A 15,956-nucleotide genomic window follows, 5' to 3' on the forward strand; every position below is an offset into this window, starting at 1 on the left:
CACCAGATGAGGAACCTCCAGCTCAGAGGGAAAATAACTTGCTCAGGGTCCCACAGCCAGGAAGTGTTAGAGCCCAGATTTGAACCCAGATCTGTGTGACTTTGAAATTCAGCACTGAACTGCTCAGGCTACATTTCCTCTAGAGTTTCTTTTGTAACTGGAAGGAGAGAGAAAGAGTGACTGTTTGAGATGACCCAGAGTCAAGACTAGGAAGTCTTGCAAATATTTTAATGCTGATGGGAGAGAATCAGCGAAAAGAAATAATTTGAAGATTTGGGGGGAAAGGGAGATAACTTATACAAGCAGAGCCTGAGGAGAGTTGCAGAGCACAGGTGAAAGGAAGCCCCTTCCACCAAGGTAGGAAAAGGAGAAGGTAAAGACCAGGTGTGTGTTGCAGGTATTTTTGTCAGGGAGGAGCAGGGAAGGTAGAGGTGGATGATTGTCTGCTGATTGTCAGCTGAGAGTAAAGGAGGTTGTGATCCAGTTATGGACTTGAAGAAAGTGGTACCAGTCTGAAATAGCTGTTGCAGAGAATAGATAAAAGCAGTGGTGGAGAAGCAGATTTTCACGATTGGTATCAAGGGCCCAGCCAAGATGAGAGACCAGGATTAGGTGCACGGAAGGCAGATGTTAGATTGATCCAGGTTGAGGGGTTTGCCCACTGTGTGCAACCGAAGACAGGGACAGGCTGTTGAGAGTATTGGCTAGATTGTGTTTGAGGTGATGGGTCACCACATCTAGGGCAGCAGTGAAGGAAGTGAGGATGGGACAGGATTGAGAACAGAAAGGAAGTGGAAGGATCATAGTACTGGCATCTGGACAAAGTTCAACAGCGGGATTTTGGTAGTAAAAGGGTCTAGGCTTCCCTTGTTCTCGAGTTCCACGTCCAGAGCTGACCTGTGATGAATAAGGCTAAATTGTGCTAAAAAGGGGGCACAAGGGTAGAATACTAACCGTGGTTATCTCTTCAGAGAAGAAGAGGGGTGCCAAAGATAACCTGTTTTTTTCTTTTTGCTGTGCACACTTCTGGGCTGTTTGAATTTTTTTAACTTCTTAAATTTAAAAAAATACAAACTTTTCAGTGAACCCAAAGAAAAGAGCAGGCTTCCATGAAAGCAGGGGGATGAGGGAGCTGCGGAGATGGGAGCAGTGGTCTAGAATGGGCCCCCGGAGTATGTGATCTGTCTGTGGCATCACGAAGTACTGGCTCTGAGGAGGAGCGGCTGGGACCTGGTCCCACCCTGCCATTGTTCACCAGGGAGGAAGTGGGAGCCCCGAGGCTCGCTCTGCTTGGCAGCAGCAGGACCAGAACCAGAACTAACCCTTCCTGATCTCCCAGCTCAGTGCTCTGTTTTCCATGCTGCTTCCTGAGCACTTGAGGCTTCAGAATTTCCTGCTGTCCCGCCCGGGCTCATTGCGAGTGTTCCCGTGCGATTGCTGGTGAGCAGGCTCTTTGCCAGACCCTGCTTCCCACACCTCAGTTCTTCCCAGCGCGGGGTGTGTGGGTGTTTGTAGAGGCGGCTGGCTTGTCCCCTGCCTATTTCCTGTTCTCTTCAGAGTGGCAACTTGGAGGCGGAAAACCACAATGATGGTCTCTATTTACATCCTTTTAAATGACCCAGTGTCCCTCCTGTTTTGCCAGCTCTCACATCACTGCCTCCCCTGGTCCTTCCTCCTCATAGCTTGTTTAAGCAGCAGCCATGACTCTGTGTCTTCTTTATCAGCCCAAACCCACATGAGTCACTGAGAGCACTTAGGACGGGGCTTCTTCACCATGAGGTTGGTGGTCAGGGGTGGAGGGATGAGCCCTTAAATTAAGGGCATTGTTCTAGGGGAAAAATCCTTTCATTTTTGTCAGATCTTCAAAGGAGTCTGGGACCTTCCCCACTAAAAGACCATGGATATAGAGAATGGAGTATAGGTGTGTTTTAGAAAAACAAAAATATAATAACAACAGCAGTTAGATGTTTTCTTGTCTTCTAAGTAAGTTCAGATAAACCTGGTGTTTGTGCAGCCTCTCTCGTCATCAGGACAGTGACCGTGGCAACTGCATATGAATAGTTGTGATTTCTCCTCAGTTTGGTAGACTGAGGTCCAGAGGATTAAGACTACAGCTCAGGACTTTTGTCCTCTTTTGCATGCCCGCCTGGGTAGATGTGCACATGAGCTCTCCACACGATGATATTGGGGCTCCACGATGTGTGGGGTCAGGTGGGGATAAGGAGACAAGGGATGAGGCCGTGGTTTAAGGAGGGATATTCTTTTATAGTTTTCTTCACGCCTGCCTCTCAGTGAAGTCCTCCTTGGTCTTTGGGATTTGTAGAGATGGCCTGTCTGCTTAGAGAGCTTGGGATGGCCCTGCACATTCTGTTTTGAGCATGCTCTCTGCCCTGAAAGTCTGGTTGTCCTTCTATGTTGTGGGGATGAGTCTTCAGGGTTTAGAATGTAGTTGTGAGTTGGCCTGTTCCAGAATAGCCTCAAATTCTCTTCTGCCTCCAGGGTTTAAGCAGGTACTAGTGTGGGGCAACAGGGTATTTACAGGCAGGGGAAAGAATATGTTTGCTCATTATGGTGGGAAAGGGCCCCTGATTGGCTTGCTTCTTGGCCGGCCTGAAAGCCAAGATGCAGCCATGTGGTGTAGTGATCAGGAGATTTGAGCAGGCTTCCTTGAGATGGTTCAAGGGTCCTGGGTTCCTTCTGCTTAGAGTTAGATAACATTTGGGATTCCAATTTGGTTCTGAATCCTCTCTCCCTGCTTTTTGCCTGACCATCCTACCCCTGACTTTATAGTTCCATAGGAAGTTATTGATGTTGTGGTGCCAGTGGGGATGAATGTGGCTTCAGAAAAAGAATAGAGAGTGGGAGTTCACTGAGGTTCAGGCTTGGAGCGGTACAATCAGAACCACCCTGAAGGTCATGGAGAAGAACCAGTGGGAGGGTGGGAAGAGACAGTACATTAGTGTTTTGATTTTGGCTTTTTTTTTTGTTTTCTGCGTAGACTGGGATCTGTTGAACTATATTAGATAGTATGTTGTCTCCTACTGGGTGGCTTTCCACTGTTGGGAAGAAGTCTGCCTTGGACAGAGAACCTGTTTGGGAAGAGGAAGGAAGGAAGCGGGATGGGCTGGTGGCCACGTACCTTTGCTGGAGTGCCCACTAGGTCATCTCAGGCCTCCTTTGCATAGACGATCCTCCTGTCATCTGCTTCATCTGGTCACTTTAGCTCCTGAGCTTTTACAAAGTTGGAAGCTTTCATCTAGAGCCTTCCAGAGCAGTGCTACTTCAAGTGCCAGTCTGCAATGAGATGAGAAGCATACGCACCAGAACATAAAACTGTTCCCTTCAACAAGAAAACCTTGTTATGAAAAATTGTTAGACCTAAACAGTGTGTTTGCTCTGACATAGTTGCCTCACATTCTGGAGTCATATAAGCTTCCTATCTGGTGACCCGCCAGTGACACCGTTTGCAAATCAGCAGCTAATCTGTAGACCACGCTTTGACTAGCAGTACTCTAGAGCCACCTTTAGTTCAGAAGCAGTTGTTGAGGTCTTGGAGTCATGTGCTTGGCCTCTACAAGTCAGAAACAGAGAGCCCGGTTACCGAGAGCTGCTGCCAGATCAGTCATACACGGACCAGGCAGGTTACTGGGGAGAGCGGAGCACGACCGAAGTGACCAAGTTGAACAGATGACTAGGCAAGTGCCAAGGGCAGATCCGTCCCCTCTCCCTTACCACAAGCACACAAGCCGAAGGGACCAGAGCCAGCAACCCTTCTGTAGGGCCTTAGTTTTGCCTGTTGTTTCTTGTGGCAGGTCAGCCTCACTGAGTTCATCCTGTCCTTGCAGGAAAACAGCATACGTCAGAGAAGAATTCGTTGGTTATCCTTGTCGTCACTCCTGGATGTGACCAGTTTCCTTCTTTGGAGTCTGTGGAGAATTGTAAGTACCACCTTGTTCCCTGTTCGAGAAGAGAAAGCACTTGTCTGGAGCTGTAACTCCGGAAGGCCTGGCCTAAGTTGCGGCTGCTACGCCTGGAGCCCTCCATGAGTGTGGGCACCAGGGCTCACCAAGTGCCCAGAGCCGTCAAAGGTGAATTTTTCCTGTGCAGTCTAACCAGCTGTGAACATCACACTGGCTATTCACTGAGTCCCACAGGACACGTGTCTTCTGGACTGAATATAATCCCACTGGTATTTTAGGAACTTGTACACTTTGCTGATTTTCTCTAAGAGACCCTACCCTGGGAAGACAAGGAGTTTTTGGCCATTTGAACCGAGATGAAGTCAAGGCGTTGGTTCTGTGGCTGCCACCCGTCTTCCCTGAGCAGCGGCATTTGGGGACGTCTCAGTCTGCAAAGTGAACATTCAGGTCTTGGCTTCTTCCTTACATTCCTGATGGAGTAGCTGAAGCTTGGTGACAAAGGGACAGGAGGGTGATTTCAAAGGCTCTGGGAACGTCGTAACCTGGACTCACCCCTCCAAGCATCCCTCTCCCCTTCATACTTGGAGCTAAAGCCTGGCAGGAATTATGTTTCCGGTGGGGAAACTGACCCACAGGGTGGGTGGTGCTTTGTAGAGGAATCTGTACCAGTCTGCCCCTCCTCACACACTGTCTTCCAGGGGCTCGGAGCCACTGGGTGACCACCCTCCCGCTCTGGCCCCAGGCCTGAGTGCAGCCTTGCTTGCTCAGGGAACGCCTCCTCTTTGAAAGAAAAAAAAATGTTATCTTTTGTTGTCTTTTTTTTTTTGGCCGCGCCATGCGGCATATGGGATCTTAGTTCCCCAACCAGGGATCAGACCTGCACCCCCTGCAGTGGAAGTGTGGAATCTTAACCACTGGACCACCAGGGAAGTCCCTTGTTGTTATTTTTTGTTTTATAATATATTGCATTTTTATTCCTAAATGAAAGAGAACTACCCATATATAACAGGGAAAAATCCACATGGGTGACAGCTTATCTTTTTTTCTTTTTTTTTTTTTTTTTGTTTATTTATTTATTTATTTATTTATGGCTGTGTTGGGTCTTCGTTTCTGTGCGAGGGCTTTCTCCAGTTGCAGCAAGCGGGGGCCACTCTTCATCGCGGTGCACAGGCCTCACACTATCGCGGCCTCTCTTGTTGCGGAGCACCAGCTCCAGACACGCAGGCTCAGTAATTGTGGCTCACGGGCCTAGCTGCTCCGCGGCATGTGGGATCCTCCCAGACCAGGGCTCAAACCCATGTCCCCTGCACTGGCAGGCAGACTCCCAACCAGTGCACCACCAGGGAAGCCCTCTTTTTTTCTTTTTTTGAATTTTATTTTATTTTTTTATACAGCAGGTTCTTATTCATCTATTTTATACATATTAGTGTATATATGTCAATTCCAATCTCCCAATTCATCCCACCACCACCACCCCCCCTCCCTGCTTTCCCCCTTGGTGTCCATACATTTGTTCTCTACATCTGTGTCTCTATTTCTGCCTTGCAAACCGGTTCCTCTGTACCATTTTTCTAGTTCCACATATATGCGTTAATATACGATATCTGTTCTTCTCTTTCTGACTTACTTCACTCTGTATGACAGTCTCTAGGTCCATTCATGTCTCTACAAATGACCCAATTTCGTTCTTTTTATGGCTGAGTAATATTCCATAGTATATATATACCACATCTTCTTTATCCATTCGTCTGTCAGTGGACATTTATGTTGCTTCCATGTCCTGGCTATTGTAAATAGTGCTGCAATGAACATTGGGGTGCATGTGTCTTTTTGAGTTATGGTTTTCTGTAGGTATATGCCCAGTAGTGGGATTGCTGGGTCATATGGTAATTCTATTTTTAGTTGTTTTTTTTTTTTTTTTTTTTTAAATAAATTTATATTGGGTTTTTTTTGGTTGTTTTTTTTTTTTTTTTTTTAAAGGGAATGCTATTTATTTATGGCTGTGTTGGGTCTTCGTTTCTGTGCAAGGGCTTTCTCTAGTTGCGGCAAGCGGGGGCCACTCTTCATCGCGGTGCGCGGGCCTCTCACTATCGTGGCCTCTCTTATTGTGGAGCACAGGCTCCAGACACGCAGGCTCAGTAATTGTGGCTCACGGGCCCAGTTGCTATGTGGGATCTTCCCAGACCAGGGCTCGAACCCGTGTCCCCTGCATTGGCAGGCAGACTCTCAACCACTGCGCCACCAGGGAAGCCCTATTTTTAGTTTTTTAAGGAACCTCCATACTGTTGTTGTTATTTTCTAATCCAAGGATTTGCACAGAACATGTGATTGTAATCTGAGGGTAGAAATCCTTAACCAAATGGGGTCATTTCTGTTATTTCAGACACCCTGACCGTAAATGATGAGCAGTGTTTCCTCCTTTCAGAGACTGTCTGGGGCGCCCTCCGAGGTAACAAGATGGGGCTGACGCTGGGAGAGAGAGAAGGATGATGTGGGAAGGTCGGCCCTGGTGGGGTAGGGGGCAGGACTGGGGGCCCAGCGAACACCCCCACCTTAGGAAGCTGGCGTTATGGACCAGCTGGAGTATTTCCGCAGCTCCCTGAAGGGAGTGTTCTCCTTACAGCTGCCTCCAGAAGTTGACAGGTGTCAGCCTGTGCAGGGGCAGCCGCTACCCTGGGCAGGTGCTCTGGGGAAGCAGGGGGCAGGCAGCTGGGGAGAGGGGCCCAGTCTGCCACAAACACTGCTTGTTCAGCGCTCGTTTCAGACACATGATTGGAAAGATTCTTTTAAAACTAGATCAAAAGGAATAGATAAATGTCAAAAAAGAGGTAAAGAGTGGTAAAATATGTAGAACTCTGTTATTTGGGGAGAAAATGAGGACTTTGCTAGCTAACGGGTGATAGGCCCCCCTGCCCTTCTTCTTGGCTTACTGAAAAGGTATTCGGTCCCTGGATACAGACTTAGCCAAACAACTCTACCACTTTTGGTAAAAGGTCTGCTGGTGAATGATGGGAGAAATTCTCACTGAACTCCAAACCTTGTTTTGGTTTGTCTTTGTTGTCTAGCTCCTCCTCCCCTCCCCTGTGTTTTGGAGAAACAGGATGCCAACTCCCCTTTCTGCCTCTTGTAGCTGTTGTGTGGGTGTTAACGATTAGGCAGGTTAAGGTAGAGGAGATCTGGGACCCCGAGTGCTAGGCGTCAGAGTCAGACTGGAGAGAAGCCCAGATGGTACACTGGAAGTCTGCCTTAAATGAGCTACTGAGTGACCATGAAAGTCTCACAGATTCTTAAATTCTGAAAATTTAGGATTCTGGGAATCCCTCACAGGGCTTCTGCTGGATTTTCAGAAGTGAGGCCCCAGCTGTTGAGAACATCTAGTGCTCTGGACTGAGCATGCCCGCCCTTGGGCTTTGCTGGAATCTAGGAGTCTGTGTCCAGTCTTCTGGGGCAGTTGTTGCCTGCCACACCTCAGCTCCCTACAGCTGGTTCTCTTCTCAGGTTCTGAAGAGGAAAAGTAGAGGCTTCTTTGTCTTCTAAGTCCAGCTGTGGACCCACAAGTTTATGATCTCGTTGAGTTTATGAAACTCAAGTCAATGATCACATTCTCACAATTCAGTCTGGGAGAAGTGAAGGGGCAGCAGATTGGGGGCCCCTTTTTCTCAGCTCCCTTAGCTCATGATGGGTATTATCCATGGAAAGCTTTAACTCCTTGTGAGCTGGCTTGTCCCTGCATCTGTCCTCATGGGCACACATCTTGGCCTCTCTTAATATCTTTGTAAATTCAAGGTTTAGGAAGTATAGATAAGAGGCATGTGGGTCAGTGTATTGCTAGGAGGGGCACAAAAACCCCTTACACTGCCATCTACCAAAATGAAATACAGAGTAAAAATAGATACTGGCTTCCTACTATCCCCTTTTTGTAACTGTTGAGAACCATCAAGCCTACACTAGATCCCCTCTCACTGTGTGCCCAAGCACTGTGCTGTGCCACATGGGAACCTTCCAAATGGTTCCAACTCTTTACCCACCTCCCTAAGTCTTTACATCTGCCTCTCTACTTCCCTGCAGGTCTGGAGACTTTTAGCCAGCTTGTTCAGAGATCTCCTGAGGGCACGGTGAGTGTGGGCCCTCAAAAAGGGCTCCTTTTAAATCTCTGGGGTTTGCTCCCAATGTTGAGAGTCCTAGAAATATCTTATTTTGCCTTAAACAGAATCCTGGTGGCTTGAGATGTCCCCAAAAAAGAGTATTCAAGGAGATATGGGTGGAAACTGGTTTGGTAGATTTTGCCAGTTGGGGTATAATTTAGTTCCCCTGGGTCACTGTTTAGTAATGACCTTGAGACCACACTGCTTTGAATAAAATATTAACAGTCAGTGAAATTCTGGAATGTGTGGGCTGAGTGGTATGTGGGACAGCTGTATTTGGCTGGCACGGGACAGTTGCTCTCTAGACAAATACCTGCTTATGGTCATTGAGGTAGAGGTGTGCGGTGTTTGTGGAGACAGTTACCCTGCAGAACAGTCACAGGTTGGCTTTTCAGGGATCTTGGAAGACTTTTCTCATCCCCCTCCACCCCACTGGTGAATTTCCTTTGAATCTTAACATGTTCAGTGTTTGGTCCACACAGTTCTATATCAACAAGACGGAGATTGAGGACTTCCCCCGCTTCCCTCACCGGGGCTTGTTGTTGGATACGTCTCGCCATTACCTGCCACTGGCTAGCATCCTGGACACTCTGGTACCCTGGCCTTAAGGCCTTCTTTTCCCTCAGGGTTCTGGGGTAATGGGACAACAGAGAGATCAGGTGCCATATTCTTAAAGAGTTACAGAGAGAATGTGCATAACTTTATGAGCTCCCGGGAAAAATGTAAAAGATGACCTGCTCCAAGATTCAAAAAAATAACAAGAGTGATTTAAACCTACCCCACTACTGAGGACCAATGTCCAGGCTATCTCCAGCGATGCAGGAAGTGGTTTGGGGAATTGACTTCTTTGACTGAGCAGAGCTAACTTTAGTTAGTACAAAGTCATAGGAAAGAGATGTTCAAAATCCTTAGCTGGGGATGTTCCTAACTGTCTCGAATTTGATGGGCGGTCTTACCTGACAGTTGCCGATCTAGCTCACGTGTCTAACTTTTCCTTTGCTCTCCTGATGGAACCAAAGAAGTGGACACATGCACCAGTTTTGGCATCTGAGATTTATGGATTATGGGGCTACTAAATTCACAACAGACCTCACAGTTTGGATAAACACTAGTCAGACAACCCAAAACAAATGGCAGGAGGAAATATTAGTTTTCAGGGTATTGTGGGGCTTTCTGAAGACCCCAGGGTACCACGGAGCTGCAGCCCTCCTCTCGATGTGACCGTAACTCATCCCCCAAAGAGGAGATACGACTTCTGTCAGCCATCTTTGGGTGTGCAGGGTCTTCCCTCTTCCCTCCACGCCAGGCACAACCCGATGGGAAGGTTTGATAGGGAGAACCTGTGAACACTTAGCAGGAAGCTGGGCAGGTCGAGCCTGTTAAAGTGTGTGGAGCAGCCTGCCAGCTTGGGGCTGAAGCTGGAGAAGTTGTGCTGAGTTAACAGTGCGTGCTCTGACCTACAGGATGTCATGGCGTACAATAAATTCAACGTGTTCCACTGGCATCTGGTCGATGACTCTTCCTTCCCATATGAGAGCTTCACTTTTCCAGACCTCACCAAAAAGGTATGCCTTGATTTCGCCCAGACCAAGTTGATGGCTTGAAGTCTGAACCTGGCTGTGGCGCCCTGCTGGCAAGGACACCAGCTCTCCTCCTAACCAGCCAGTTTTAGGGACACACTGACATATAGGGGGCGGGCACTGGATTTGGAGTCAGGAGACCTGAGTTCAAGTCCAAACTACACCATTAATTTGCTCTGTGACCTTCAGGAGAGAATCTCTCCTGGTCCCATCTTCTTTTTATTTATCTATATTTGGTTAGCTGGGCATAATAACTACCTTATTCATCTCACTGGCATCACGGCACTGAGATAAGACAGTAGATGTGATAGCTTGTGGGAAATTATGATAAAGTTCCTTGAAGACAACCCCTGATACCAAAGGGCTGTTGGTAGATTTTCTGATATCCAGGGGGTCCAGAAGGCATTTTGAGTATCATTTCCTCTGCTAGCCTTCAGGAAATGAGATCCTGAATGGTGTTTTGTGCCTTTCAGGGGTCCTACAACCCTGCCACCCACATCTACACAGCACAGGATGTGAAGGAGGTGATTGAATATGCGCGACTTCGGGGTATCCGTGTGTTGGCAGAGTTCGACACTCCTGGCCACACTCTGTCATGGGGACCAGGTAAGAATAATGTCTGGAGTTGGAGGGAGTCTACTGATTCCCCTCAGTGGGACTTTAGGATATTGGCTCTTGGATGTAGCATGCCTCAGCCTTGGTCTCTGGAAGAATGTTTTCCATCAACTTTTTCCACTGGGAATTTAGATAGGCAGAATTTACTTTGGGCGAAGGAGGCCGCTTCTTGCTGTTAAAATATGGGCAGGGACTTCCCTGGTGGCGCAGTGGTTAAGAATCCACCTGCCAATGCAGGGGACACGGGTTCGAGCCCTGGTCCAGGAAGATCCCACATGCCGCGGAGCAACTAAGCCCGTGCGCCACAACTACTGAGCCTGTGCCCTAGAGCCCGCGAGCCACAACTACTGAGCCTGTGAGCCACAACTACTGAAGCCCGTGCACCTAGAGCCTGTGCTCTGCAGCAAGAGAAGCCACCGTAATGAGAGGCCCATGCACCGCAACGAAGAGTAGCCCCTGCTCTCTGCAACTAAGGAAAGCCTGTGCACAGCAACAAAGACCCAATGCAGCCAAAAAAAAAAAAAAAAAAAAGGGCAAATTCTTCTCAGGCGTCCTTGCCTCATGATGCCCTTGTAGGCTGTTGTGCCCTAGAGTGGAAGAAAGATTTTGCCAGTTTTGCTGGATCAAGCTCTCTGCTTTTCTGCCCATAGGCTACGTGAGGGCAGACTTTGGGAGCAAGGGTGACCGCTGCTGGAAGAGTGTGTCAAGGCAGGAGTGTGTGTGTGACAGTTGTCTGTGTATGATTGTGGACATATTTGTATTTCTTTGATTGTCACTAAATGCTCACAATTACCAGTGTCTGTGAATGCCTGAGTGTTCCTATCTGGGTGCATGTAATGTCTGTGAACATGATTATCACCATGTATATGACTGTATGTGGGGTCTGTGTATTTGTGACACTAGTGTGAGGTTCTCTATTGCCTTAGGTGTCCCTGGATTATTAACTCCTTGCTACTCTGGGTCTCACCCTTCTGGCACCTTTGGGCCAGTGAATCCCGCTCTCAACAATACCTATGAGTTCATGAGCACCTTCTTCTTGGAGATCAGCTCTGTCTTCCCAGATTTTTATCTTCACCTTGGAGGAGATGAGGTTGATTTCACCTGCTGGTATGAGCCCTGTGACCTTCCCATCCTGGCCTGATGAACTGCCTACTCAGAGTAGAGATTAGCCCGTGAGAAGCTACCTGTCTCAGGTGTTCCTCATCTGTCTCCATCCTGACGGCTCAGGTCTTCGGCCTTTTCTCTCTCCACCTACAGAGAGGCCCTGCCTGATTTTGGCAAGGCTGTGAATGTGACACTCCTTTCCTCTTGTCATAGCCTTGAGATATTTACAGAAAAACCAGCTCTGGGCACAGAATTGTCTTGGGAAAATCAGGATAGAGAAAAACAATCCCTGCTTTGGCAGCTTAAAATAGTCTGGTTGAAGAGGCAGGACACATATGAATTCGAGGCTAATATATGACAGTGTCTAGTTAGTATTATATTGTAAGCTTCCAACTCTCAGATCTGCTTAGCTCAAAAGAGGCTCAGGGGCTTCTTGGTGAAGTGGGCACTAGCGCTGGATCTGAGGAAAGAGTGGAGGAGGGAAAAAACAAAATGTAGACCTTGTGGGGTAAGGGAGCTGCAGTGAGTGACAGACAGCAATGCTTGTATCCAACTGGAATAAAGAATAAATATTAAGGGAAAAGCAGACTATGCCCAGGGTGTGGGAGGTAAGAGACAGAAGCCAGAATCCAGTGTGCCAGAGCCCCAAGCCAAGACCTCAGAGCCATGTGTCATAGCCCAGAGAGATTGATATGTGTTCTCTTTGAGGGTGAACTTGAAGCTCTTCAGATCCAGACTCAGCCTTTCTCAGCCTATGTCAGTGGCCCTCTTCATTTAGCTTTGTTTAGCCGCACCTCCCAAATTTGCGGCCTCTTGAGATCCTCAGTCGATTGGTTTTTCAGGTGAAAAGAAGGAGTTGTGGGAGGCCAGGTGACACATCCCCAAGCTCTGGGCTTTGAGGATGTCAAAAGAATTAATCTTCATTTTCTTTTGGGATTCAGGAAGTCCAACCCAGATATCCAGGCCTTTATGAAGAAGAAAGGCTTTGGTGAGGACTTCAAGAAGCTGGAGTCCTTCTACATCCAGACGTGAGGAAAGAAGGAGGGTGGGCAGGGTCCCTGGGGGTCAACTCCTGTGGAGTCCTCTCTTTCCATAGCAGGACCAGGACCTGCTGGACCACTCTCTGGGCCCCTGAAGGGGTCCTTTGTCATGTCCTTTCGTTGGAGTGGTCGATTCCCAACTGGTCAGTCAGGAATGGGCCCCTAACCAGGCTCAGCCCGCAGGGCACTGGCACCTGTAGCACAGAGCCTGTCTGAACCGAGCAGACATTCTCTCTACTCTCTAGGCTGCTGGACATCGTCTCTGCCTACGGCAAGGGCTACGTGGTGTGGCAGGAGGTGTTTGATAATAAAGTAAAGGTGAGCCAGGGGCAGAGAGAAGGGGCCACCCTCGGTGCCTCCCCCTGGTCTCCCATCCCTTCCCTGCTCCTGGGTGGGTACAGAGGTCTGAGCCCTGGGTGTGGGTGTCAGAGCCTCCATCTGTCTTCCCTCCCTATGAACTGATGGAGTTATTTCTGCTGCTAGGTTACTTGGGCTTCCTGAGACTGGCATGATGGGTTGGGTTTTCCTGCCTGTGTCATAGACTAGGATCTTCCAGGTCTGCGAGCAGGGCTACCTCCTCCTTCATTGTTGAGCAGTAAGATCCCAGCTTCCTGCCACGTCAGGGGCTCTGCAGGAACCTCGTCCCGTCCTCAGAAGCATCTGGAGATGCTTGGACATGGTAGCTCCTGATGAGTCTCCTGGGCCCCACTGCTTGTCTCCCTTAGCTCACAGCTGGTGTTACTATCTCAGTGTAGACAGGGAAGCTGCAGAAGGACGGGGGGAGAGGCAGCAGGGAGCTCTCCTAGGGCCTGTGGGGCCATCGGCCTCTGCACTGGGCTAGAAGCTCAGTGGTTAGCAGTCACAGAGAAATGCTTTGCTGCTGGGGAGCAGAGGGAGAACACACCCCTTGGCCTGGGTTGCTTGCGTAACAATGTGGCCCGGGAATCTCCTACTGCCCTTTGACCTTTCGTGACAGGTTCAGCCAGACACAGTCATCCAGGTATGGCGAGAAGAGATGCCTGTAAGGTACATGAAGGAGATGGAACTGGTCACCAGTGCCGGCTTCCGGGCCCTGCTCTCTGCCCCCTGGTACCTGAACCACATAACTTATGGCCCTGACTGGAAGAAGATCTACATGGTGGAGCCACTGGCATTTGAAGGTAAACAGGGCGCTCTCCTTGCTGCCAAAGGCGGCTGAGTGGGGTACAGGGTGGGAGGCAGGAGAGTCTGGGCTGGACATTGCAGGTCAAGAGACGAAATGACCTATCTGAGGAGAGGGCCACGTTGGGAAGGTGGTAGAGGCCTGTGGTTGCTCGTTTTCCCTCAGGTAGCCCTGAACAGAAGGCTCTGGTGATCGGCGGAGAGGCCTGTATGTGGGGAGAGTATGTGGACAGCACCAACCTGGTCCCCAGGCTCTGGTAAGGGCTTCCTGGGGACGTGGAGGGTTGGGCCTGTGGGCGTGGGTTCTCCCTCACAGGCTCAATCCCGTCCAGCCTCCCCGAGCCGAGCACCCTCCTTTCAGGCCTGGGAGAGAAGGGGCATCGCAGTGTTGCCCCTGTTTGTATGTAAGTCACCTCCCGCCTGACTTGCATATTTGCTCCTCCAGCCCATTAGGTGTGTCGGATGGAAACTGTTGTCCCCATTTCACAGATAGAGATAAGGAGTCCTGGAGAGCACGTTCAAAGAATGTTGCTTTCGGGATGGCCTGCTCAGGATCCAACCCTGAAGTGCATGGCCCTGTGATAAGGTTCCTCTATGCTGTCTCCTCAGAGGCTGCAGCCCCTCACCAAGTCTGGTTGGGTGTGTAGAGTTTACATTTTGAGAACAGCTGCTGCGGCCACTGTCAGTAACTGTTCACGATGCCTTTAAGACGTACTCTGGTTCCCATGTGTTTGGGGGCGGAGGAGACGGGATCACGATCCCCATTTTACTGAAGATGAAGCTGGGCCCTAGAAGTCCCTGTGAGCCCTCCAGCCGGCTGTCACTCTGATTAAGGTGTCGATCACGTCCCTTGGCCCCGAGCTAGTCCAGGGTGCCTAAACAAGAGGCTGTGGGTGTCCAGCACCCTTGCCAGGAATCCAGGGCCCAACCTGGTGCGTGTCCCCTTTCCTGCAGGCCTAGAGCAGGGGCTGTTGCCGAGAGGCTGTGGAGCAACAAGACGGTGACCGACCTGGACTTTGCCTATAAACGTTTGGCACACTTCCGCTGTGAGCTGCTGAGGTACGCAGGCCATGGGCAGGTTGGGGGCTGAGGACCCCGACTGACAGGAAAAGAATACTGATAATAGCTAACACTTGCAGGGGCATACTGTGTGTGGCAAGCCCTGCGCTCAGCCCTCTGCCAGCATTGCTTCATTGAATCTTTACCATAACCCTATAAGGGGGATGTAGTTTTATCCCCATTTCAGAGGTAGGCAGCTGAGGCACAGAGCAGTTAAGTAACTTGCCCAAAGTTGCTCAGAACCAGGATATGAACCAGGCTGACTTCAGAGTCTGCGCTCGTAGCCATGGCCATGCTTTTATGGGTTCTCATGACACCCGTGCCCCTGTCAGGATGGGCCTGCGTAAGATGGTCATTTCCCTGATTCATTCACTTACTAGGTCTTGAGGCCCTAGGGGAAACAGCCTAGTAGAGAGGGGAGTCCCAGGCTGAGAGCCAAGCATGGTGGGGACTAAGCCTCAACTGTCTGTAATCTACTGGGCGACTTTGAGCTAGTTCGTTACCATCTCTGAGCACATAACTTATTTGGGTAATAAAGGAGGCATGCCTAGAGGTACCCTAAGGAGATTGGTCCGGTCCTGGAACTTGTGAGGCGGAGACCTAAGGGTGGGATTTCATGTCCACACCCTGTGCATGGGCTGGACAGTGCCTCGGTTCCCCCCACCCGCCCGCCACATTTACAGAGTTTTAGAGCCATTAATGGGGGCTCAGTGGGCCAGGAGCACTGGGCACCCCTTAGGCATCCACCTGTTTTCTAAAGGGACTGAGTTATTTGGGGCTGGGGCACAGAAACAGGCAAGTTAGAAATACGGAGGTGTTACTCAAGGTTCTGGGATGTCCCTGTATCAAAATCACCTGGGCACCTGCTCAGATTGCAGATTCTTGCCAACACACTTCCCCACCACAAGCAAGAATCTCTGGAAGTGAGACCCCCCCCCAAGGAATTTTGGTGTCTAGTGGCAGTTTGAAATCCACTGAACTGGGGGAAGGGGACACCATTGGTTGTGGTGGAGAAGATGTTGCTGGGGCCCAAGACCGACCCCCTTCCGAGGGGCTCATCTCGCCCTGTTTCTTTACGTCCTCTCGCAGGCGGGGTGTCCAGGCCCAGCCCCTCAGCGTAGGCTACTGTGACGTGGAGTTTGAACAAACCTGAGCAAGTACCCCAGGCACCGAGGAGGGTGCTGGCCCTAGGAGAGCGGTAGCGGGGCCAGGCTTCCACTGTACCCCACCCGGGGGACGGGGCCCCTTGCCCACATTCCTGTGTGCCTGGAGACAAGGGGGCTGGTGTTGGTACTGGTGTCCAATAAAGAGTGATGTGGCGTTTTTCTATAA

The 15,956-nt window shown here is 49.8% G+C and overlaps 1 protein-coding gene across 1 annotated transcript in view; it reads left to right on the forward strand.

Moving 5' to 3' along the window:
- HEXA (hexosaminidase subunit alpha) overlaps positions 1-15,956 on the forward strand; it is a 39,943-nt gene extending 23,987 nt beyond the window's left edge. Inside the window, exons 2-14 of the mRNA XM_059912809.1 lie at positions 3,846-3,938; positions 6,304-6,369; positions 7,989-8,035; positions 8,548-8,658; positions 9,529-9,630; positions 10,119-10,251; positions 11,187-11,367; positions 12,306-12,392; positions 12,650-12,722; positions 13,381-13,564; positions 13,732-13,822; positions 14,520-14,624; positions 15,714-15,956. Coding sequence (XP_059768792.1) covers positions 3,846-3,938; positions 6,304-6,369; positions 7,989-8,035; positions 8,548-8,658; positions 9,529-9,630; positions 10,119-10,251; positions 11,187-11,367; positions 12,306-12,392; positions 12,650-12,722; positions 13,381-13,564; positions 13,732-13,822; positions 14,520-14,624; positions 15,714-15,777 — 1,337 coding nt within the window. The 3' untranslated portion in view covers positions 15,778-15,956. The remainder of the gene's footprint in view (positions 1-3,845; positions 3,939-6,303; positions 6,370-7,988; positions 8,036-8,547; positions 8,659-9,528; positions 9,631-10,118; positions 10,252-11,186; positions 11,368-12,305; positions 12,393-12,649; positions 12,723-13,380; positions 13,565-13,731; positions 13,823-14,519; positions 14,625-15,713) is intronic.

Source organism: Balaenoptera ricei, chromosome 2 (genome assembly GCF_028023285.1).
Source record: "Balaenoptera ricei isolate mBalRic1 chromosome 2, mBalRic1.hap2, whole genome shotgun sequence".
Classification (NCBI taxonomy): Eukaryota; Metazoa; Chordata; class Mammalia; order Artiodactyla; family Balaenopteridae; genus Balaenoptera; species Balaenoptera ricei.